The sequence below is a fragment of the Giraffa tippelskirchi genome, chromosome 8, assembly GCF_054371585.1.
Source record: "Giraffa tippelskirchi isolate mGirTip1 chromosome 8, T2T-mGirTip1v1.2.pri, whole genome shotgun sequence".
Classification (NCBI taxonomy): domain Eukaryota; kingdom Metazoa; phylum Chordata; class Mammalia; order Artiodactyla; family Giraffidae; genus Giraffa; species Giraffa tippelskirchi.
The window spans coordinates 34,452,646-34,477,079 of record NC_137282.1 but is presented as its reverse complement, the minus strand read 5'-3'; the positions used below and the strand labels follow the sequence as shown (position 1 = coordinate 34,477,079).

Sequence of the window (24,434 nt, the reverse complement as noted above, 5' to 3'; positions counted from 1 at the left end):
ATGATAAAATTTAAAATTTGACGAGAGAACAATGTAATATAAGGTCTAATTCACTGCTGACCATTTTGAAAAGGGTCTCAGAAAATAGACATAAATGAAAATCTTTTTGCTTTTAAAAACGTCCATCGTTTAAGCATGAGCCGACCACACTCTTGGCTTGGTGCCTAAAATGAACACTGTATTTTTCCTCACTATGAAAAAAAAAAAATGTCCATTGTTGACTTCTAGCAACTTTCACCCTTAGACCCGAATTCCCCCTTTTGTCAGGTTTGCTTTTTCTGCTGCTCCCTCTCTTGTCTCTCTTCTGTCATTCATTCATCTCTTCCAAATAGGCCAGGCAGTGTGCTGGGAGCTAAGGATGCAACAGTGACCAATGAACCAATACCCACTCCTGTTGAACTTACTGCCCAGGAGAGGGCTCAGGCATGAATCAATTGTATGATAAAAAGTAAAGTTGCAGCTGTGACCACTGACAGCAAAGTTAGGTGCAGCTCCTCCAAGAGCTGTTGACACAGATTGTTTACATAAGGTGATGGCATTGTGATTCAGCCCCTCAGCTAATAAGAATAATTGTATCACAGACCTTCCTCTTACCCAACAGTGATGCTCTCTGTCAGACTGAAGGCTGCGAGAAGACAGGAGTGGTCTTTGTACCAGGCTGTCTGAGGCATCATGTATCAAGACACAATCACTTTTGTTCCTCTGGGTGACAAGAAGCTGTATATTTACATACTGAAATCAACATTTTCCTTCCATGTTGGCGGTATGATAACTTGTGAAAATTTAATCACTATTATGTTGTGAAACAATCCTTAATACCATTTTCTATTTGCACATTTTATTTTCGTTTTGATATTTTTGAAGAACTGCTAGAAGAATTGGGCAGCTTTCTTACATTTTGTTTTATTTGTGTGTTCTGAGTCATGTCCTACCCTTTGTGACCCCATGGACTGTAGCCGGCCATGTAACTCTGTCCACCGGATTTCTCAGGCAAGAGTGTTGGAGTGGATTGCCATTTCCTATTCCAGGGGATCTTTCCAACCAAGGGCTTGAACCTGTGTCTCCTGCATTGGCAGGCACATTCTTTACCACTACACTACCTGGGAATCTCTTTGTTTTATGGGGTTAATTATCTAATTATTATTAGATGTCCCGACTGCTTGTTAGAGGGCAAGCACGGTTTTGATGTTTCAGCAGTGATTAATATCACTCTCATAGGGAGGTGACCTATGTAATTTATAAAAAAAAAAGCGCTCAAATAATAATGTATTATAAGTTCTTGACACAGTCACTGGGATATGGTCTGCTGTTCCAAGCATGAGATAAAAAAAGGTTAGATTTTTCTAGACTTAACCTGAATCCCTAGGTCCAAAAGACCCCTTGGAGAAGAGAATTGCAATGCATTTCAGTATTCTTGTCTGGAGAATCCCATGGACAGAGAAGCCTGGTGGGCTACAGATCATGGGGTTGCAGAGTTGGACACGACTGAGCAATGAACACTTATTTCACTTTCAACCTGAATTCCGTGTTATAAGTTTGATGTACTCCATACACACACACACACACACACACACACACACATATATATATATATATATAATATAGATTTAGTTAAAGTTGTCATTGGGAAGGACATTCTCTTTAAGAAGCCTTTTAAAAGTCAGAGTAAAAAATGTTCAAAATAGGAAATGAGCCAAGACAGGAAACTATCAAACTTTTTCGTCAGAGCGTAGGTGCATTCTATTTTTTGGTAATGCTAATTGAAATTGGTAGCAAGGAAATATAAATGCTTCTGTATGTTCACCGCTGTTTCAGTGATGTTCAGTTTATGGATATTATCTCTGTCCTCTTATTGAATACATCAGGACTTTTAAGAAATTACTGCCACCTTATTAATCAACACATCTACAAAACAGGGCCTGGTATCCGGTTCTCTTTTACAATATACTTAGTGATGGTTTAGTAGTATAACATGAGTACTCAACCTTGGAAAGGAACTTGGTTTTTTTGAAGATGGTCATATAAAAAATACACTTCAGGAAACTTTCTTGATACTGAGATGTATTCATGACACCTCAAGACATTATGTCTGTGTAATTGAACATTCTGTATGTGGTTGACATACAAAAACATATAACCTAGGAGAAAATATTCATACTTCTTGATGAGACTGATTTCTGATGGCATTTCTTAAAACCCTAATAAGTTTAGCCCTTCACTCATTCTCAATATTGTCCCTTCTTTATTTAATTTCAAGATATTTTGATATTTTAGTCATTTCCATTGTAGGTTATACAATGAGAGACTTGACGTATTTGGTTAAAGTATTCTAGTTTAACCTGTACAATTTAGTTCTCCACTTATTTATTTCTTAAGCATTTTGATTTCCTAGAACCTTTGAAAGTTTTTTATCCTTTTGTTGTGACCATGATCTGGTAGTGGGTCATGCAATTCTACTTAAAAATAGTTTTGATTTGATTTTGCCTTTCCTTTGTAATGTTTCCTCCTCTTTTCTGCAACATGAGAAGAGACGGAAGTATTTTGAGAGTTTTTTCTATTTAGATTTTTTTTTTTTTTTTTGCAGTTACATGCAGTCTCACATTAAGAGGAAGAAAGGGAAGTGAGAGGCAAAGCAGAACTCTCTAAAAGTTCTTCCATTGCATTTAAATTATGGTTCAGTTTGAAAAAAAAAATGTGATTTACATACAAGATTTTAGGCATCTGCTGAGTAAAATGAAATATATCTGTAATCTGCTTAGTACATTATATTTATCGATATATCATACCTTTATTACTTGGTTGAAACACTATTAAGTTCACTCTCATTTCAAGTTCTTAAATATTTATAGGATGTACTACTTCCTATGCCAATCTGTGATTATACGTAAAAGGGAATTGCCTGATTCGAGTCATGTACTTGGCTTAGACCTACGGACTAAGTAAATACAAAAATACCATATTAGGTTAGAAAGTTCTCCTTTATCATGCTAGAATTAGAGAATTAAAATAAACCCTGAGCTTTAGTCTATGGTTTTTTTTTTTTTGTCTATGTTCTAATGATATGTTTTAGTCTTTATACTTTAGTCTTGTTATAAAGACATATTCTTGAATTACACTGTATTGCATTATATTATGGGCTTCCCTCGTGCCTCAGATGGTAAAGAATCTGCCTGTAATGCAGGATACATGGGTTTGTACAGTGAGGAACTTATTTACCATATAATAACAATCTGAAACAATTGAAATATATGTAATTTATTGGCATGATTTTTATAGGTAAAAAATAATGTTTTGTAGACAAAATTGCATCTAGCAATGCTATTTTATTTGTGTGTCTTTCAGCAAGAATAATTCCTAAGTTTCTTCTGGAAATTTTTTAAAAATATAAGTCCTATTTTCAAATAGAAGACATTATATAAATGTCAGGTTAACATTAATTCATGATACACCTTTTTGAAAAAATATTTTGAGGGGAGTAATAGAGGCTAGTGTTTGTAATCTTTGGGAAAATCCTATTTTAAATAAGAATTACTTTAAAAAACTATTAAGTAATTCTTGTGAGTTTATAGATACTTGTATAGTTCTTAAATAAATTCAGAATTTTTGCTACAAAAAAAAAACGGGCTTTCTCTAGAAGATGTTTTTAAAGTTGGTGGTTTGTCAGGTTTACACATTAGAATCTTCCTTTTATATTATTTTCATCAGTTGCACAAACTGTCTCTTAAATGAGTTTCATTTAACAACAACAACAAAAAAATCAATTCTGAGCAAGGCATAAATTCCCAAATTGCTTCCTACACATACTTAATAGATGATGAAAATGAAAGTCGCTCAGTCGTGTCGAGCTCTTTGCGACCCCATGGACTATACAATTCATGGAATTCTCCAGGCCAGAATACTGGAGTTGGTAGCCTTTCCCTTCTCCAGGGGATCTTCCCAACCCAGGTGGATTCTTTACCAACTAAGCCACAAGGGAAGCCCAAGAATACTGGAGTGGGTAGACTATCCCTTCTCCAGGGGATCTTCCTGATCCAGGAGTCAAACTGGGGTCTCCTGCATTGCAGGCAGATTCTTTACCAACTGAGCTATCAGGGAAGCCCGATAGAGGATACATTTAACAAAAACAAACCATTTTGGGGAGATAGGAAAGGGGCAGTATAATAAAATGTAAAGGAAAATGCTGTTTTGAAAATTCAGAGATGTCCTATGTTGATCTACCAATCCTTTTTTTATGGCTTCTTAACAATATTAGTATGATTAATATTTATAATAAACCTTTGAAGCCATTACCCTAATTTACTGAAGAGAAAATTGAAGCCCAAGTCACGAACTTGACCGATGCCCCAGAGGTGATGAGGGGCAGAAGTGAGACCCCAGCGTCCGTCTGCAGAGCCTGTACTCTGGGCCTCCTGCCGATGCTGCCTCCTGGGTCGGGGTGAGCTCCTGATAGACGGACGGGTGGTCAGGCTCGGGCATGGGGTTTACCCTCTCCATGCTATGGGTACCTCAACTCTAACACCGAGATGATTTCTCATGAAGTGTTTCCGATGAAGTGAAATGATCGATGTGTGTAACTGAGCAGGGTACCTGCCTTCTAATATTATCTTTGAGTTAATTTTGTTCAGTTGCAAGTTAAAAAGAAGTAAAATCTTTGAAAATGTCGATGTAGATTTGGCCGTAATAGAACTGTTACTATTACTTTGTTTTATTTTGATTACAAGTTTCTCTTTATTTCTAAATGAAAAATAAAAAGTTACATAGCCTTCTGTAGGACTGATAGCTTGGTGGCTACTTGCCAGCTGTGTGACTTGAAGCAAATTTCTTAATCTCCCTGTGAAAGAAGCAGGATGATAAGAGTATTCTAAACTTTCTATATTGAGGTCAGAAGGCATTTTGGAAAAATAGCAAACTTACCATATAAATGGTATTACATTTTCCACTCCATCTTTAATATCAGGCTTTCCCAAAAGGGGCCAGAATAAATCCTGGAAACTCTATTCATCTATCTTAACGGTCTTCATTAAACCTATTGTTGGATTTTTCTTTCTTAAACGTATGGATCAATATTGATTTCAATATTCAGACGAGAAATACATTTAAAAGCTTTTTAGCTATTGGTAACAAACACCCTCTCCTGCTTGTGTCACTGTACAAGGTTGGATGGAAGCCTCTTTAATTGTGTACGTTCCATTAGCCCCTTTAATTCTGTTTGTAGTAGTTAAAGCTAGTCATGAAAAATTTGAAAGCTGCTTTGATCTGCAGTTATTAGCTAGACAAAATTCCAAATGGAGATTTAAAGCCATGTGTTACCTAAAGCTTCTGTCCAATGGAAAATCCTCAATTACCTTAAGAGCTTGCCTCACATTTACAGGGCTTTCTCTTTTTATAAAGTCCAAGCTTCTGTAATCCTGGGCTGATTCAAGCAATTATTTATGGTGGTATTACTTCATACTCACTTTCTCCTCTGTGAAGTTGCATCTGTATCAGGACTGAGTAGTGTGAACCATTGGGCTTGAACATTCCCCTTCCTTTGCTATACCCAATCAAATGCACTTCCTTGAGATCACACTTCTGTTTCTTCTTGGATTAGATGCAGTGTTCTTTCACTTTGCATGTAGGGAAAAGCAAAAGAAAAGCCAGATGCATTCTGGGATTCTGGAATGTTTCCATGTTACCGAAGTTTACACTTCTCGGTCAAGATAGGATTATCAGTTAAGTGCAGTTAAAGACACATCTTCATAAAATAGGTTAATCAGTTGGTTTTAACAGCAGAGTGTTCATCACTCAATGTGAGTTCTACCAATACGGGAAGACAGGGTGCAAAATACCCTAGTAGCACTTCTATCTCAACGATGAGCTATTATTTATTTGTAAGCTATTTTGTTCAATTACCAATCTCTCATTTTGCGATTAATCTACTCAGAGGCCACCACATTGGTTTTCTTGGTGACATGAGTAGTGTTTGAAGCTAAACTTAAAATTCTCAGTTCTATATGTTTGGAAATTCTATGGGTTTTAGATAATAAAATTCTGCCAATATGCCTAAAATGCATTTCTTTGTAGTTTATTTCTGTGGGAGTTGCAAACGATGAGGGCAATTTAATAACATCGTTTATAGACATTTTACAATGCTCCACTGACAATACTTTAAGAGAATCTTGCAGCTGAGAATCAGCCTTCAGGTATTCACGTTCATAACTCGCAAAGGTAGAAGTTAATTTTGGTCATTGTGCTTTCAGTAAAATTATTCGTTGCGTAACAAATCCTTATCCTCTTAAATAAGGCTAGCTTTTTGAAATCCCTGGTCTAGTTTTGTTTAGTTTTCTACCCTTTCTTCTTTTCTCATATTAAATTTTACAAGCTTTGGAGGAGGGGTAAAAACATTGCAGGAGAAATAAAACCAAGAATCTTAAAGTTTTATGGAAGTTCTAAACTTTTCTGGGTATATGATATACTATTAGGGCCAGGGTAGTCACCAAGCTGACCTGAATACTTGTAACGTCTCTATCCCCTTGAACTGTTGAGTCACATTCTCCAAAGGGAAGCTGATTAGATGTCTGTGCTCTCTGAAGAAATCTTGGAAAAGGCTCTAAATTTATAGAGGGTTATAAAGACAGCAGAATTGTGTGGCTGAAAGTCATGCTTGGATTCCAAAGGCTGTGAACTTGGATAGGTACCCAAAGGACTACATCATAACATAGCATGCTTAGAAAACTTTGAGATTCAAATGGAGTTGAATCAGTATAAAAATAATTAACTCAAAAGGCAAATATTTATTTACTCAAACATTTCTATATGCAGGTCAAAGTGAACATAAACCTCAGAGACTAGGATCTGAACTGATTCTAAATATGTTAGATTCCTTTTTTTCTGTCTACTTTGGGATAATATTTACTACTTAGTGTAAGCTAGAAATACCATGGCAGAGATAGAAATCTTTCCAGTAAAGATTTTGTTGTTCAGCCACTAAGTTGTATCTGACCCTTGGTGACCCATGGACTGCAACAAGCCAGGCTCCTCTGTCCTTTACTATCTCCTGGAGTTTGCTCATATTCATTTCCATTGAATTGACAATGCCATCCAAACATCTCATCCTCTGTCACACCCTTCTCCTCCTGCCTTCAATTTTTCCCTTCGTCAGTCTTTTTCAGTGAGTTGGCCCTTCACATCAGGTGACCAAAGTATTGGAGCTATAGCTTCAGCATCAGTCCTTCCAATGAATACTCAAGGTTGATTTCCTTTAGGATTGACTGGTTTGATCTCCTTGCTATTCAAGGGGCTTTCAAGAGTCTTCTCGAGCACCACAATTCAAAAGCAGTAATTCTTTGGTGCTCAGCCTTCTTTATGGTCCATCTCTCACATCCATACATGACTACTGGAAAAACCATAGCTTTGACTATAAGGACCTTTGTCGAAAAAGTGATGCCTCTGCTTTTTGATATGCTGTCTAGATTTATCATAGATTTCCTTCCAAGGAGCAGGCATCTTAATTTAATGGCTGCAGTCACTGTTCATAGTGATTTTGGAGCTGAGGGAAAGAAAATGTCACTGCTTCCACTTTTTCCCCATCTGATTGCCATGAAGTGATGGGACTGCATGCCATGATCTTAGATTTCCAGTAAAGATTGTTGAATGAATAGCAACAAGTCTTGAGTTCCCCTCTCCCCCTCAAAATCAATGATTCTTAAGTAACTCTTGAGCAATGTTAAGGTGATTTTTGCTACTGTCTTCTCTCTTGCCCTTCTAATATATTGTCTGTGAAGAAATGAATGCCTTCCCTGATGCTATAGACTTAACCCAGCTAGAGCTTAACCAACTTCATTTTCTCTGCTCTCTGAGCAATCTCAGCTTTAGTGTACTAGTTTCCTCATTTCCTACTAATGAGACTTCATCCAGTTTGAAGTACAAGTAAACATGGTCAGTTTTGTTCACAGTTTCATTGGTGGGGAAGCAAAGGGCAAAGAATAATGAGTCACTAATATGTGAGAATTGCAATGTGACAAAATCACACAACAGAAATCAGTATATTAGTTTTCAGATAATATAAGAACATTCAGTGGTCATTAGCTATCTTGGTCCCCTTCTTTTCCATCTGTCCTTTTCCTGGTAAATATCCACTCCCTTCCATTTAGAAGTATTACAAATCTTCAAGATAAAAGTGTTGTAGATATCCTATCTCTATTCTTTCCTGAGAATCTATCTGAAATAATGAGCTAATTAATCTTTTACAACCCTGCTTCCTACCTGTATACAATCTCATGATCTGACTCATTAATAATAATAAAACCCCACGTTGGTATGTATATTGCTTTCTTTACCTTTAGGAGGAGTCATCCATGAATTGACCTGTCTTACAAACGTGCACTCATGGATACCAACACACACAGGTACACACACATGTATATACATGCAGACAAACACACTTTAAGATTCACTCTGCATCCATCCATATGTGAACTATCCTTTGTGGTTCAGTCCCTAAGTCGTGTCTGACTCTTCACAACCCCATGGGCCATAGACAGCAGGCTCCTCTGTCTCCCACTATCTTCCAGAGTTTGCTCAAAGGACTACCCTTGGCTCTTTTTCAATCCCTTTAAATTCTGCCTACACTTTGTCTCGACATAGGGCATGTAGTTTTTCTTTTTACTCTTAGGTAACTGTGAATTGTTAGAAATGTACTGATAACCTTCTAATACCCCTAGCTTTTCTTTAAAGTAGTATTTTTTTTTTCTGATGGAAAGATACATTTGAATCTTGTTCCTCTGTCACACAATTAAAAATTCCTATAAAGTGACTAAGACAGACATAGCTAAAAAGCAAATTATGAAGCAAAAATGAAGTACTTAATACTGCTGCTGCTACTGCTGCTGCTAAGTCACTTCAGTCGTGTCCAACTCTGTGCGACCCCATAGACAGAAGCCCACCAGGCTCTGCTGTCCCTGGGATTCTCCAGGCAAGAACACTTAATACTATTCAGAGCCAATTCTGTTATAATCTACACCTAATCTAAATAAAGATGTCTAGAAGTTCTATATATGTTTTTGATATGTGTATATATATGTAAAAGTAATTGTTTTTCTTGGTGTTGCACATGTCCTGGATTAAGAATTCTACAAGCTGTATTTCACTAGAAGCCTTGTTCAGTCCTTCATACACTTTGTGTGTTAATATTCTCCAAAGAGCCCAGCTGCACTATTCAATTGCAAAATCACTTTCATCCAAGTCAGTTTAGTAGTGAGGATGAGGATAATTTCACTCTGGAGGATTCTTTCCACTTGACTAATAGAGCCTCTGATCTCAACTTGAGCCTCAGAAAAGCATTCTTACTCACCTACGTCAAGTGGATGACTGATAAGGTGAGGTATGACTTAGTGGCAGAAGATTGAATGAGAACAACCCCCCCAACCCGACCATAACGTGTGCACTACATGAAAATTGTTGATTTATTAGGATGAAAATCTGCCAAGAAAGACGATACCAGGGCGGAAGTGGTCCCTCACTGTCACGAATCCAAAGTAAACTGCAGCATCCTGATGACTGACCTATAAAGCCAGGTAGAGTAGGCTCTTTATTCCTCAAGACATTTCTTTTCTGTTTATCATAATATAAAACTTAAGACCCATTACTGAGATGAAGAGCAAGATGGAAAAGGTATAGAAATGAAGATATTTATACTGTGATTAAGGATTCTTGATAAAATGCTCAGAAAAGTACAATCTTAGCTCCTATTTTCAAAGATCAACATCAGCTTGCCCCATCTTTTGACCAAATTTGATTTTTGTCCGTTGCAGTTGTGGCCATGTGATTTGTATGTGTCTGCTGTCCTCGTGTGTGTGTGTGTGTGTGTGTGTGTGTGTTTAAAATCTGTCTTTCCCCACAGAATGTTAGCCCTTTAGGGCAAGAATGTGGTCCTTTTTGTTCACTGCTGTGTGTGCAGAAACTAAAAGAGCCCCTGCTCTTTGCAGGCACTCAAGAAATGGTCATTGAACGGCTAAGTCAGCCAAGATGGGTGTGTGTTCGTGTGTGTGTGTGCTCAGTGGCATGCAACTTTTTGCAACCCCATGAACTGTAGCCCTGCAGGCTCCTCTATCCATGGGATGATCCAGACAAGAATACTGGAACAGGCTGCCATTTCTTCTTCCAGGGCACCTTCCTGACCTGGGGATCTAACCCATGTCTCTTGCATCTCCCGCAATGGCAGGCAGATTCTTTACCACTAGCGCCAAGATAGTCTTTGAAACAAAAGGAGTTGTGAGTAGGGGATCTCAGAAGGGATGCAATAAAAATTCAGATCCTCCTCCTCCTCACAGGGCTTTGTCATCCTACAGAAATATCGTCACCAATTCTTTGCAAATATCTGGGGTGAATTATATCTAGCGTGAGGTGTTTTCCAAAGACAAAGGTACAGTGTGATTTAAAAATTCATGCCTCGGCCTTATTGTGTGCAGTTGAGGAAAGTCGACTATAGTGTATAATTCTTACTTGTTTCCATTTCCACACATGCATTCATGGGATATATTAATTTAAAGAGAATTTCGTGTTTGGGAAAAATATCTCTGTACAGAAGGAGCTATAACTGAGCTGAGATCTTTATGCCTCAGGAACTCCTTTTATGTCAAATTGTAGGGCAGAGTTTAACGTGGTATATTTAGGAAGAAAGAATAATGCTGAAATTTGCTGCTCCTCTTTTTAGACATTTCTAATTGCAGGAAGAATAGAGGAATTTATTGAGTGCCTATTATTGATTTTAAATGCATTCTCTTAACACTTTAACCTTATTTTATGTGCTGAGGAAAAGGCAATATTGAAAGGCTATATGTTAGATATTTAGCATTTAAACTTTTAAACTAATTAACCTAAAGGTATCCAGTAGTTTTTCACTGTCTTTAAACACACACAGTTTACCCTATATTTATGTCAAGACACAATTTTACTTACTGTAGCCTAGAAAAGTAACATTTTTGAGACAGTAATGCTGAGAGACAAGAAATACCTGTTTATAACCTTTTCATCTGCTCACCAAAATCAGTTTGGCAAAATCATCAGAACTCCATTTTCCAGCTGGCCTTGGCTCTCCTGAATGTTTACCAAATGCATTTCATTTTTAAACGAGATTCTTTTGGCCTTGCTGTTTAAATGCCAGAGGGTGGAACTATGCAGCTAGGTTTAACAGTGATGCTGTCCAAAGAGCCAGTTAACACAATTTAGTCATGCCGAATTTTGGGCCCACGTTAGTTGTTAATGCCCATCGAAAGTCACGGAGTAATTGTACATTTTAAAATTTACTTTTCCATAAGGCATTTAGTTTAAAATGTAATTGGGAGTTCTGCCTTTTTCCTTCTACAACTGCAAAAATATTCATAACGTAATCTGTCCTAAACCTGCATTCAGGTTGAATTTGAAATAATCCAAGACAGATTGTGATCTGTGTTATTTCGGTAGAGTTTACATTTTTGGCATTCTTTAGTGTATACTGGTTGATTTTGAAGTTAATCAGTGAAATTATTAATGTTAAACACATTTTAAGTGTGGTGTATCCCATTATATCTTCTTGTATCATAGTTTATTTCTTAACTTGATGACCTCAACCTGTGTGTTTGGGCAAATCAACTCATTTTTCTGAATCTTGGTTTCCTCTTTTATAAAAAGGCTGGTTTGGGATGCTTAGAGATCAAAGACACAGGTCTTGAGTCAGATCCAGGTTTTATCATGTTTAGTTTCCTCCACAGAAATCAAACAAGTTTGAATCAACATTCAAAAATCATGAGATACCAGGTCAAAATTCCAACTCTCAGGTTCATTTGGAAAACTGGGAGAGCTCCAGACTGAAAGCCAGCATTTTCTCGTGGCCGTGGTTGTATAGGACTGATCACACGGGCTGCTCTGTAGCTGATCACAGTTCCAGTATTGTCTTCCTGCCTCCTCCTCTTGACACCAAAATTAAACAATATTTCCATTTGTCACTGTGCTTACAAGATTTCTTTTAAAAAAAATACATAACATTCTTCTGTACAAGTGTTTCTAACAAAATAAAATTTATAAATGTTAAAGCAAGAAGATGAATGTTTCAGGAAAACTACATATTATTTAGTGAGTGGAACTAAATAATAGTCTCAGTATTTGACATGCAAACCAAGTACATCTGTGTTAAAACACTGCAGTTCAAGGCACCATTTTTAAACAAACAACAGTCATAGCGATGAGTTACATGAAGAAATGACATGTCATGAAAAAGAATGAACTGAAAGGAAAAAACTAAAAGTTTAAGAGGGTTTATTTGTTAGTGGAAGTATTGCTAGTCTTAGAGGCAGTTATGTCATGAATGAAAATTATTTTATATCAATACTTTTCTAAACTGATTAGTTTGGAGATGTTCTTATTATACGAAGAAAAAAATACCCAAATGCAGCAAATATTGGCAAATATGAGATTAATTTAAATGCTTGTTGCCCAGAATGCTGAAAATATAAAGTATGCCTGAGCATACCCAGAACATACCCAGTTTGAACTAAGTAAAAAACAAATAAGAAACTGATTTGTGTTGTTTTCACCTGCTGATGTCATATATTTGTGATGTATTATCAGTGGAATTGTGACGTGGTTTGGAACTTATGGACATGAGGCTCATGACTGCAGTGGCCTCACAACAGGATTTTGTGTGTGTGTGTTTATATGTATGCCTGTGTGTTGGACCCTTCTGGAAAGGTTTAACATAAAATTGCCAAGGAAAATGACTCAAGGCAATGTTCCAAAGGTGATCAGTTAATTTTTGACTTAATGTATCTCTTAAATAGTATTTAGAAACAAGTTGTGATGACAAAGTAGTTAGCCTCATCATTCACCTCGATCTGCTTTAAGTAAGAAGTTTGAATGGAACTCCTGCTGTAGAGGAAGATTAAGCTAGTCATCTGCGTATGTTTGCTTGGCTTCAGCCATTGTCTACTGAACTGCCTGTAAGTTAGTTGATTTGTCATTTGATACTGAACAGCTTCTTTGAGATGTAACATGCAATGAGTTTCTAAGATAAAAAAATCCATCTTAGCTTCCAAGTAAAGATAGACTCAATGACTTTATCCCTTTGTTATTATTCATCTTCTAAGTACCTTATAAAATACTATGTAGAATAAAGAAATAGTGTATGATTTACATGCCCAATTTTTTGTGAATTTATGCCTTTGGAAACCCTTTGTCAAAGACTAACCTGGCTTATACTACTTGTCAGAAATCACTTTCTTCTGGAACTTAACAGGATTGTCTAAATAACTCCTAAAATATTTTTTTAAAAGGAAGGAAAGAAAAATACAATTTCAGACTTAAAACTGATAACAATGACCCCACAGTGTTCAGTCATATAATATGACTAGAGTTAAGACCTAGAGTTAGAAATTTTATCATGGTGCAATGCAGGTTCAAACATTAAAGGCAGCAATATTGAAATGTCTGAGTCTTGCAGAAAACTTTGTAATAGCTATTCTAAATATAAAAGCTGTGATGTAAAAAATTCTGTGTATGGAAGTATCTTAGTTTTATGGAAGTATCTGTTTTCCAGTAAGAAACTGAATAAAATTAAATATTACTGTCGTTAAGAGGTTGAAAGCCAAGTTTCATTCAATGTGAAAGCACAGCACAGTATAAATAAAGTGAGAGCCCTGAGCTTGATAACAGAGGCAGGGGGTCTCAGGTTTATTTTACAAATCAAAGGAAATAATAATGATGGAATTTTTTTTTGAGATTTTGATCTCAAATTTTCCAGTAACATCCATTTTTTGTTACAATATAATTACAATCCATTTCAGAACGTACAGAGTTTGGATGTTTGTGATATGACAGTTGACTCTTTTTTTTTTTTTTTAACAACCAATCTATTTCACTCATTTATATTATATGCCTCTCATCTCACCATCTGCTTCTAGATCTAAAGTTAAATCAACTGATAACTTCCAAGCTAATGATCAGGAGAATTTGGAAAGAATGTAGGTAACTCACCCTGAACATAATGATGTAGATCTTAGACTTAAGGATACCTAAAAATGGGCTTTTATGGTTCTGAAAAGTGATATCAGAAACTAAATAACTTGGTTTGTTATATATAAACATATCCTTAATCTTTTATGCTTCATCAAAGTGATGTATACATCATATTATACGGTCTACTAAACCTATAGTCTAAGAGAAATGTATTAAAATGTAAGGGCTTTTGTGAAAAATATTCTAATACACCAACTTTCCACTAAAATTTGTATTTACTCATTGTGAATGTCTTCACTTGGGAAGAAACACAAGTTAACTACATTAAAATAGAGGTTATGAAGTCATATTTCTTACAGTTATTTTAAGGAATCTGACACATTTCCCATATGCAGAAATAATTAAATATCCAGTTAGACTTTTCTGAATGTATGGAGCATATTTGCATATGACATTCATATAATTAAAATATTTAAAGTTTCCTTGAATGACTTTGTATAACCTGCCTTCAACAGATAATTGCCAATTCTGTGCATCCTTTTATAAAACTGCCTCCTAAATATAATTAATTAGTAAGCTTTGAAAAACTTCCACATCTCAAGGATGTTTTTGAAAAAGGCAAAGTTAATTATTTCAGATCTTAATTTATATTAAATCAAGCTATTCCCCACTTGATGCAAAAAGAACTACCTTGCTTGAACAATTGATGAAACACAAAATGGAGTCAGATGATAAACACTTCACCAATGAATTTTATGATTAATGATCTATTGTGCCATTTAGGGTCAGGATCCCTTGTGTCATTATTGGATAAGACATCCATTGCTCCCATATCTGAAAAGATCTGTTTAGAGGCAGTTGCTATCCAAGTATGGCACCCCACTCCAGTACTCTTGCCTGGAAAATCCCATGGACAGGGGAGCCTGGTAGGCTGCAGTCCAGGAGGTCGCTAGGAGTCGGACACAACTGAGCGACTTCACTTTCACTTTTCACTTTCATGCATTGGAGAAGGAAATGGCAACCCACTCCAGTGTTCTTGCCTGGAAAATCCCATGGATGAAGGATCCTGGGAGGCTAGAGTCCATGGGGTCACAGAGAGTTGGACACAACTGAGCGACTTCACTCACTCACTCATACATCAGAGAAAATCCATACTCCACAATAGACCCTAAAAGCCCCTCAGTCTGGCCTGGGGCCCGGCTCATGAATCCCTTTCTATATCCACAACATTGTAGGAAAGTGGCCCTCCTTCCAGACACCTGAAGACATACAAGTTCCTCTGCCCACTTTAGGGAACATAGACCCTACTTGGCCCGCTTCCTAGAACCCTCTTCTCTATTCGTGACTGATTTCTTCTCATGATCCAAGTCTCATATTAAATGTCACGTCTTCAGAGAATATACTGTTAATATCAATGTACTCCATTATTGTCCATCTCTTCATCTTGCTGTTTCCTACCTGGTATTTATCACACTTTTAATTATATGTAGTTCAGGTTTACGGTCTGTTTTTCTTCCCTCTACACACAGACACCATGGCCTTGAAAGGGCCATGGGCCCAAGTGCTGTTTGCCATTCACCATCCAGGGCGTAACTCATACCTGGCGTGTGACAGGCAAAAGATACTCCAATCGAGCGAATACATAAAATACCAGCTCACTTTCTAGCCTTGTGAAATAGATGTTTTTATGCACAAAGAAACTTTGATTAGTTAACAGCAGAAAAAGCTCCAAGAATATTGTTTCTGTAAATCTCCCTAAACAATATATCACTTTATTTTTATATTTTACCTTACCTTTGACATAGATTTTTCATCTTATGATCCAGAAAGAAAACTGCTTTTTATCAGGGGAGAAAAATGTCCGAAATCTTTATAACATTTGACCATATTAAGTTTTATATTGTATTTATTTTGATGAGAAAGGTTTTCATTGTAATAGCCAACTCTAAAGGGAAAGTTATATTAAGCATTACATACACATTTACAATTTAGGATTGAATTCAGCTTTGAATCTTGAAGCAAATTCAAATATGCTTAGGTTGGTATTTCATGGGAACAGTGTATTTGCCAAACCTCTAGTGACCCTAGTCAGCTTTTCCTTCTAAATGTCAGAAAATGCATCAGAGTTTGGTTAGAACCCACTTTAACACTGGTGTTTATTTCTTAACAATAGAATTATCTTGTCAATACTGAAAATCATTTTGTAACTAATACAGCACTTTTGGAATGAGCAATATTTCCCTACAAGTGCTTATTTATGTACTACAAACTAGCATGGCATAGTTTAATTTGCTTCAGATTTCTGTTTTTGTTATTGGGAAGGTTTTAATATATCTTAATAGTTTCATTAAATAGTTATATTAGTTCATATAAATGTCAAATAATAGACTCAAATTATACTTTTATGTCATGCAAAACTGTTTTCAAAAAAAGACATGAGAGTCAACTTTTTGTTAGTTAACTTTTCTTATATAAAAATATTTATCCAAAAATAACATCATAATTCTTGCCACAATGAGACATTGTGAAGCTGCCAGTCATTGCCCATGGTATAAAACTGCATGTGAAAAAATTTCGTATTGTAATTTCATGGTTCTTCTTGAACACAGAAAATCTGATTGATTGCAATCATTTACACAGCCAGAGAAGAGAAGAATATTAAAAAAAAATTCAAATATATCATTTTAAGCCTCTATCTACAAAGCTTTGGGAAGTGAACTAAAATGAAAAATCCCACACTCCGTCCAGATTGCATAAAGCAGCTGTGAATTCAGATTCCACACTTCATCTTTCATTTTGATGTGGATTCTTTTGATCTCTGGAAAGAAATATATTTATAATTTCCAAAAGAACTGCCTCAGAGGTAAGTGGTATCCAAATATTGTTCTGCAGAGATAAAAAATAATACAGTGTCAGTGGCATTTGGCTACAGATTGATGATGCATTGAGCAAGAATATAGAGACATCATTCCTATAAAACTGGTACAACATGACAGTTTAGGGACTATTTAACCTTTAACACAAATCATTTTTATTTTCCCACTGGAATTTAAGGCATTTTATTCTGTTACATTGCATTTCCTTTTGTTTCCCCGTTTTTTCCCTGCACTAAATCCATGGAAAATTTTGTCTTAGGCAAGCTGTAAATAAAAGAATAAAGAATGTGACTGCAAGGCAAACAAACTGAAAAAGATGTAGAACCAATTTCCAGAGAAGTTATGTTTTTAATGTAAGTGAGCTTAAGTCCATGCCAGCAAAAGATTTTTAAAAATTAGAAATAAATTGGTTCTATGTTTTTTGTCTGAAGAGTTCTGCCAGATAAACTTAGGTGCAAACAATAACAAATTGACAATATGATAAACAAACATACTGGCAACAGTACATTTTATCCTTGCATTTTTCCTATTCAGTGTTATAGAATGTTCTATCAGAATTACTTGGAGGCACATCACTGACAATAAAGAGAAGAAACTAAGACAATAAAGAGAAGAAAAACTCTAAGTGATCTTGAAAATTAAAGAAAGGGGAAGTCAGAGAACACCTACATTTCATAAATAATCTGACATCAGTGACAATTTTGAGTCTTCCTTTTGCTCTATTTGCTGAAGACATTTGCATTCCTTTAAGGAGTTCTGCAGAGGTATTGCACATGGATGAGATTTAAACATGTCTTTCCTTTGTAACAGAATAACACCTTAGTTGGTACACAGCGTTAAAGAGAAATAAATAATAAAATGTTTTGAGTTCTACTGGGACAATAAAAATGATTTGTATTAAAGGTTAAATAGTCCCTGAATTATAATGTTACAAGTTTTATGAGAATAATGTGTCTATATGCTGGAGCAAGGAATCAGCAGTTCTCTGCCAACAACCATGACATTGTACATTTCTATCTCTACAGAACTGTACTTGGATAGCTGCTGCTGCTGCTGCTAAGTCGCTTCAGTTGTGTCCAACTCTGTGCGACTGACTCTGTGCGACCCCAAAGACGGCAGCCCACCAGGCTCCCCTGTCCCTGGGATTCTCCAGGCAAGAACACTGGAGTGGGTTGCCATTGCCTTCTCCATTTGAAGGCTTAGTGGGAAGCTATTTGAAGGCTTACAGCAAATGCTTATGTCTGTGTTTTAAAGATATATTCTGGTTGCTTAATAGTAATTTAATTTATAATTAATATAACATGATTTATAGAAAAAGAGGAGACTCAGAAGCATAAATTTAAAAAAATGGAAAATACAGATTTAATGTAAAGGCTCAATTGCTTTTTGTTTGCTTGTTTTTAATATATTAAATTTGAGGCACCTATGAGGCAGTGAAGACCCTTTGAACTGTTGAGTCTAGAGTTGAGAGCAGAGCACTTAGACTCGTGCATTTAGAGGTGATTGGTCCATAAGGTTCCTTGGGTGATGATCAGCCTCTCTCTGCAGAGAACGTGCATGTGCATGAAAAGAAAGGTCTGCACATATCCTGGAAAAATGTTAAGATAAGGAGGTCACATAAGAGGAGCAAAAGTAGGTTTGACACACTCTACCTTGAGAGGCATGGACATACCCATCTGTGTCTGTAGGAAGAAATTGTATTTCTTATAAGCATTTAAGGAGTCTGAGTTTAGACATCATTTGCCGGACGATCCCATAGTGTCTGTTGAACTTGTTATATCTAAATGTGACAGGGCGGTGTGCAGGGTAGAGAAAAGCCAGAAGAGAGTGCTATCACAGGTGCCTGGGCGAGGCTTTCAGGGAGCAGTTGAAAGATCCAGAAACATGAGAAGTAGAAATGGTCCTGTAGATTTGGTTACATAATTGTCACGTGTGACTCTTTTTAAAATTTTTATTGGAGTACAGTCAATTTATAATGTTGAATAGTTTCAGGTGTACATCAGAGAGAACCTGTTATATGTATATCCACTCTTTTTTAGATTCTTTTCCCATATACGTCATTACAGAGTACTGAGTAGTTCCTTGTGCTATAGAGTAAGTAGGTCCTTATTAGTTATTAGCGATCTATTTTATATATCGTAGTGTGTGTGTGACTTTAGAGGAGCACTTTTGATGGACCATGGGGCTAGGGGCCATATTGGAAATGCATGTGCATGAATAGGAGGTGGGGGGAAACGTGCCACCTTGCAGTGACAAGCAAGAATGAACAAAAAACCAAATGTATCAACATCCCTCTCTGCCTTCTCATTCACCCCTGGGAGTTAAAACCCAAAAGCTTAGATAAATCACTGTGATCATATAAAAAGTAAATCAAGGGAAACTATGGATGATTCAAAGCCAAAAGTTAGAGCAAACACATTACACTGTTGGGATGGCAGAATTATGATCACACAATGGTCCCAACAGATTGGAAAGACATAAAAATAGTTTCACTTTCTTCACGTCAGTTTTCCATTTGTTCCCATCATTCTTGATGTTTTAAGGTTTCGGCCACGGAATTCCAAAAACCTATCCTAATTCTTGGCCTTCTCTATTCTGATAATTTATATGTATTCCACTTAAGAACACACTTCCATAGCAATAACAATAGTAATCATGATTATCAGTTCTAGACTCTTTACCATTTATCATACAGTGATCAATTTAGCTTATCTAACTTAATCCCCACAGCATAGTGAGTTAAGATTTATCTCAACTGTGCAAATGAAGTTGGGGTTCACAAAGTTAAATGAATTGCTTAAGCTCACACAGCTGCTGAACCAAACATGTGTTCTTACCTGTAAAATTTGTGAGATTTACCTGCAAAGCCCAGAAATCTTCACATTTGGGTCAGTCCTCAATACTGTGTCTTCCTTCATATGCCAGGCTGTAAAGAAAAATCACACAGTCAAAATCAGGCAAAATCCCACAGTCAAGTAGATAGATTTGTCATTTATTCAGCATCTTCTATACTATGGTGTGTTCTCTGAAATTTCACCCCGGGTGCCGTTCATACCAGGTCATTTCCTCATTTTCTTCTGCCATGATCCAAAAAATTCTGTTTCCCCAAGCCTCTGGCCCCAATATACATCATCATCTGCTACTTCAACAGCTAAACTCATCTTCTATTTTATAGAGAGAGTAGAGATCAGCTGACTTAAACTTGATTTGATACTGGTCTTTTAAAAAATGTGTTGGTGCCTATCTCCATTCTTCTATTCTCTGTCCAGGCCTCAGAAGAATTTAAAGATTTTTCCTCCTGAGATTTCTGGTTGAAGTCTACTCCTTTGAATCTATTCTTCATTCAGTAACTACAGTTTGTGCTTCAAGCTCTGATTATGTTTTTCTTTTGTGGAAAACGCTGACTCAGGTGTTGTCTTCCCACGTAAAAATACAGTCATTTTTCATGGTGCTAGGGCCGTATCCTGTGTCCATATCCATCATACTGATCACTGTACAGATTATGAGGTGGTTTTCAAACCTTGTTGAAAATCTGACATAAGAATTTCCCAGTCCCCTTTCCCAGATGGTCTATTTCTGTAGCACTGTAGCAAGACTCTGTTTGAAATTAGGAATCTGTATTTTGTCAATACTGCTATGCAAGATGATGATCATTCTGGGTTTAAGCCACTGAATCATGGGAAGAACATGCTCTTGAGGGCACAGAGAAGTATGTTTAATTTCAGCTCTGAAACTTGCTAGAGAATTGTTGTTGTTTAGTCGCTAAGTAGTGTCTGACTCTTTGCGACCCCATGGACTGCAGCATGCCAGGTTCCTCTGTTCTGCACTGTCTCACGGAGTTTGCTCAGATTTATGCCCATTGAGTCGCTGATGCTATCTAACCATCTCATCCTCTGCTGTCCCCTTCTCCTTTTGCCTTCAGTCTGTCCCAGCATCAGGAGCTTACTGGAGGATGACTTTCAATCAAACTCTCAAGCTATCTGACTCCCAGTATATAAGCTTCTTACCTGTCTTCAAAATGTGTTCAGTCTCCTGCTAGGTCTTCCCAGGTCTTCCAATAGCTCAAGTCATGATCATCTCTCATATGGCCTATTGCAAACCCTCGGCTCATCTGTTTCACAGTTGCAAGCCATTTTCTATGTATTTTACACCTGAGCCTGTAGAGATTCCTTTGTGGAAACATCATATGATGCTATTCCTGTCCTTCACATCTTCCAATGGCCTCTTTTGGCATGCAGAGTATGACCCAGATCTTCACAATGGCCTGTGACTTTAAATGATCTGCTGATACAAATTTTCCCTTTCCACCTCCTGGTCTCTTTGATTTCTTCTTCTATCTCCCTTTCCCTTGTTGATTCTAGTACAGACACACTGGACACATGGCTGTTCCTTATTTACATTTACCAAATCAGTTCAGGCCACGGGATCCTTGGGTTGTTAAATATGCATTGTAATTAGATGTACATTTTGTTGAATGGGAACAGGCGTAGTTAACCAGTGATATAATGGTGAAATGCTGTATGATCAATTGCCAATTACACTTCTAGTCTCTAAAACCCTCTGGTTCCTGATCTAGCATGTCCTAAAGACTAAGTGTTTTTGAAGGTAGTACTAGTAAGCCCCAAATAATAACACACATTATTTTGACTAAAGAAAAAGGCCATGACTCATTTTCTCATTAGATTATGTCAGTTACAGTATTACTACTAATCTATTGCATTAATATTTTTTCCTGGTATCTCAGATGGTAAGGAATCTGCCTGCAATATGGCAGACCGGGTTTGATCCATTGGTCGGGAAGATCCCCTGGAGCACGGAATGACAACCCCCACTCCAGTAATCTTGCCTGGAGAATTCCATGGACAGAGGAGCCTGGAGGGCTAAAGTCTGTGAGGTCACAAACAGTCAGGCATGGCTGAGTGACTAACATTTTCACTTTCCAAACAAAAGTGGACTGTATATGATGATTTGTGTGTGTGTGTGTTGAAGGGAAATGTGCGGGCTAGAGGTATTATTAGTTTCCCTTTGTAAAATGACTCTTGGTTAATTAGAATCTGTGTTTGTTTATAAATATTGCATTGGAAATTTAACAAATAAGCATGGAGCCTATCACTGAGGTGGGTAGTGATTGTCTCACTGAAGCCTGAACTTCTGTCTGTGACAATGTCTTTGTCTGGTGACACTATTCATAGAAGCACAATGAGCAAGCTTAGCTTATTCTATTGTTCCTTTGTTGCATTGTCATGACAGTTTCATACAACTGTTTCCTCTTTTATTTCACTCTTGGCCACCGCATTGGCTATATTATTGCTTAAGTGACTTGTGCTTTCATTTGCACAGTGCTCCTTCACGCATCGGAATATCACAGCCATAGCATGTAAAAATACAGTTTACTTTTACTCTGTGTGTGTGTGTGTGTGTGTATACACACACACACACACACACAAAGTCATTTCTTTGCTTGCAATGTTGTATATGTAGGCAAAGTTCATAGCAACTGGAGTAGCTACCAGAAGTTCAAAATATAGGGCATCATAAGCGCACTGAGGGATGTTTATGTCATAGAAATAAATCTTAGAATGTTTTAATGTCCCCAAATTCACTCTTGTACTTTAGCACTTATTATAGTGCTTATTTTTCAAGTTTTTGTTGAAGTAACATACATTTTTTTTCCCCTCTCCATTCAATGCATTATATGCAGCAAACTGTATGATGAAAGAAATGTCTCCCGAGGAGGCAAATGATTGTGGATTCTCTGTAGTCCTGGCGAAAGCACTGCTTTTCAGCAGGACCTTATTAATGTCATTTTTACCCAGAGGGTCTCAGGTTTTTAGCCTTGAGAAGAGAGAGAGAGTTGGAGCATTTTATAATTTTATGTAAAGTTTTATACGTGATCTCTTCTTGACACAAGACTGCTCATGGAATACCCTAGATCAGTTTCTTAAAGGCCGTTATTACTTCATATCTTGCCTTTGTTTTTACATCATTGAGTTCCTATCTTATCCAGAAGAAATCTACATTGTACACACACACCTGCACACAACTGCAGACTCATTCACATTCACAGTAGGAATTAAGGATGGAGAAGTAGACGGTATGTACACTAACTGTGCCGGGAACACTTGCTGGCCTGACATGTGATTCCACTTGATATCAATTGAGGAAATAGAGTTTAGAGAAGAAACTATGTTTTTAAAAAGAAAAGAAATTCTATGTTCTTCCCTAGTTTAAAATAATTTGTCCATTAAAATGGGGTCCTTTAAAATATTTCCTTTTAGTTCTCTATAAAACAATCTGTCAATATGTAACTGTGTAATATAAATATAAATAGCAATATATAATATAAAATCTATCAGAATGTAATAGCGACTGTCTCTCTTGATCAAAAGTGGATTGGCATCATAATAGTATACATGTTTGATCTGTATTCTTTTGATTCTCTTTCTTAACTATCTTCATTCTAATTTCTAGAGTAATCGTTCCTAGGATAACCAAAACAAAAATGTTCTCCAAAACAGACATTTAGTTTGGCAAGACCCTGAAAATTCATTTCTATTACAAGAGAGTTAATAAAATTTACAGATAAAGATATTTTTTAATTAAAAAAATATTTAATTGTGTCGGTACATCAGAAAATTTATAATATGGTATGAATGAGATGGTTGGATGGCATTACCGACTCAATGGACATGGGTTTGGGTGGACTCTGGGAGTTGGTGATGGACAGGGAGGCCTGGTGTGCTGTGGTTCGTGGGGTTGCAAAGAGTCGGACACAGCTGAGTGACTGAACTGACTGACTGACTGAATAATGTCAACAGGTCATGAAAATTTAGACCATGCTTACCTAGTTTGACTCAAAATATATTCAGGACACTTGGTCTTCATACTAAGACTGAGATCTTAAATATTTAATAAACAAGCAATTTTATAAAGCAATAAAATATTAGATTATCAGAAGAGATTATTTTCTTATGGCTGCATATCAAAGAAACAGGATGCACTGTATCAGGACGAGTGTCCTTGATAGTGACATTCAGGTAATTGAGGGATGATCATAGATACTAGACCCTGCTCAACTCAGGCTGGCATTAGCAACATTTAGCTGCTCTTCAGGTGACATTAGAGTCTGCCAAGAAACGGAAACCCTGCATTAGATGAATCACTGTCCTCCGATGGAAAGGGTGATTGAAATCTGTTGTGTGCCTTGTACAGGTTTGAGAGAAGAGAAAGAAAACTCCATCTGCCCAGTTTGCATTTCTGACATCTGTGTTGCATGTGATTGGAGCTTCTCTTTCTTCTAAATGTCTATTGTGTGTCTCAATGATGACTGGGATAAGAGCCACTTGTTTTACAGTAATTGTCACAGGATAACTACCAGATGGCGATACTAAGAAGGGCAGCATGGTACAAAGAGGACTCCTATAATGTTTTCCTTCCCACTTCACTGTCTTCATAGGCTAAATTGATATAATGACTGAAATATAGTCTGTCCTTCTTTGAGTAGAAAAAAATGATCATTGATGCCAGTGGCACATAGATACTGAGTGAACGTGACTGGTGAGATTTTTTTAATATACCTGCAAATTATTT

At 36.7% G+C, this 24,434-nt stretch overlaps 1 protein-coding gene and 1 long non-coding RNA gene across 4 annotated transcripts in view; one reads left to right on the top strand and one right to left on the bottom strand.

Annotated features, from left to right (window-relative positions):
* Window positions 1-12,755: 12,755 nt before the first annotated feature.
* Window positions 12,756-24,434, top strand: part of LOC145518175 (uncharacterized) — a 134,367-nt gene continuing 122,688 nt past the window's right edge. Inside the window, exons 1-2 of the long non-coding RNA XR_014062718.1 lie at window positions 12,756-12,953; window positions 17,870-17,997. This is a non-coding gene — a long non-coding RNA (uncharacterized LOC145518175). The remainder of the gene's footprint in view (window positions 12,954-17,869; window positions 17,998-24,434) is intronic.
* The window catches only part of LOC145518172 (uncharacterized), a 1,384,210-nt gene continuing 1,376,191 nt past the window's right edge, over window positions 16,416-24,434 (bottom strand). Inside the window, exons 9-10 of one of the 3 annotated variants that reach the window (XR_014062685.1) lie at window positions 19,704-19,770; window positions 16,416-16,854 (exon numbers count right to left, since the gene is read on the bottom strand). Coding sequence is in view for 1 of the 3 variants with exons in the window: in XM_081521985.1 (XP_081378111.1) it covers window positions 18,324-18,432; window positions 19,704-19,770 (176 nt within the window). In the remaining 2 variants the exon portion in view is untranslated. Of the gene's footprint in view, window positions 16,855-18,182; window positions 18,433-18,643; window positions 19,771-24,434 lie in introns of those variants that run through there. The other 2 variants (XM_081521985.1, XR_014062696.1) reach the window with 2 other exon arrangements.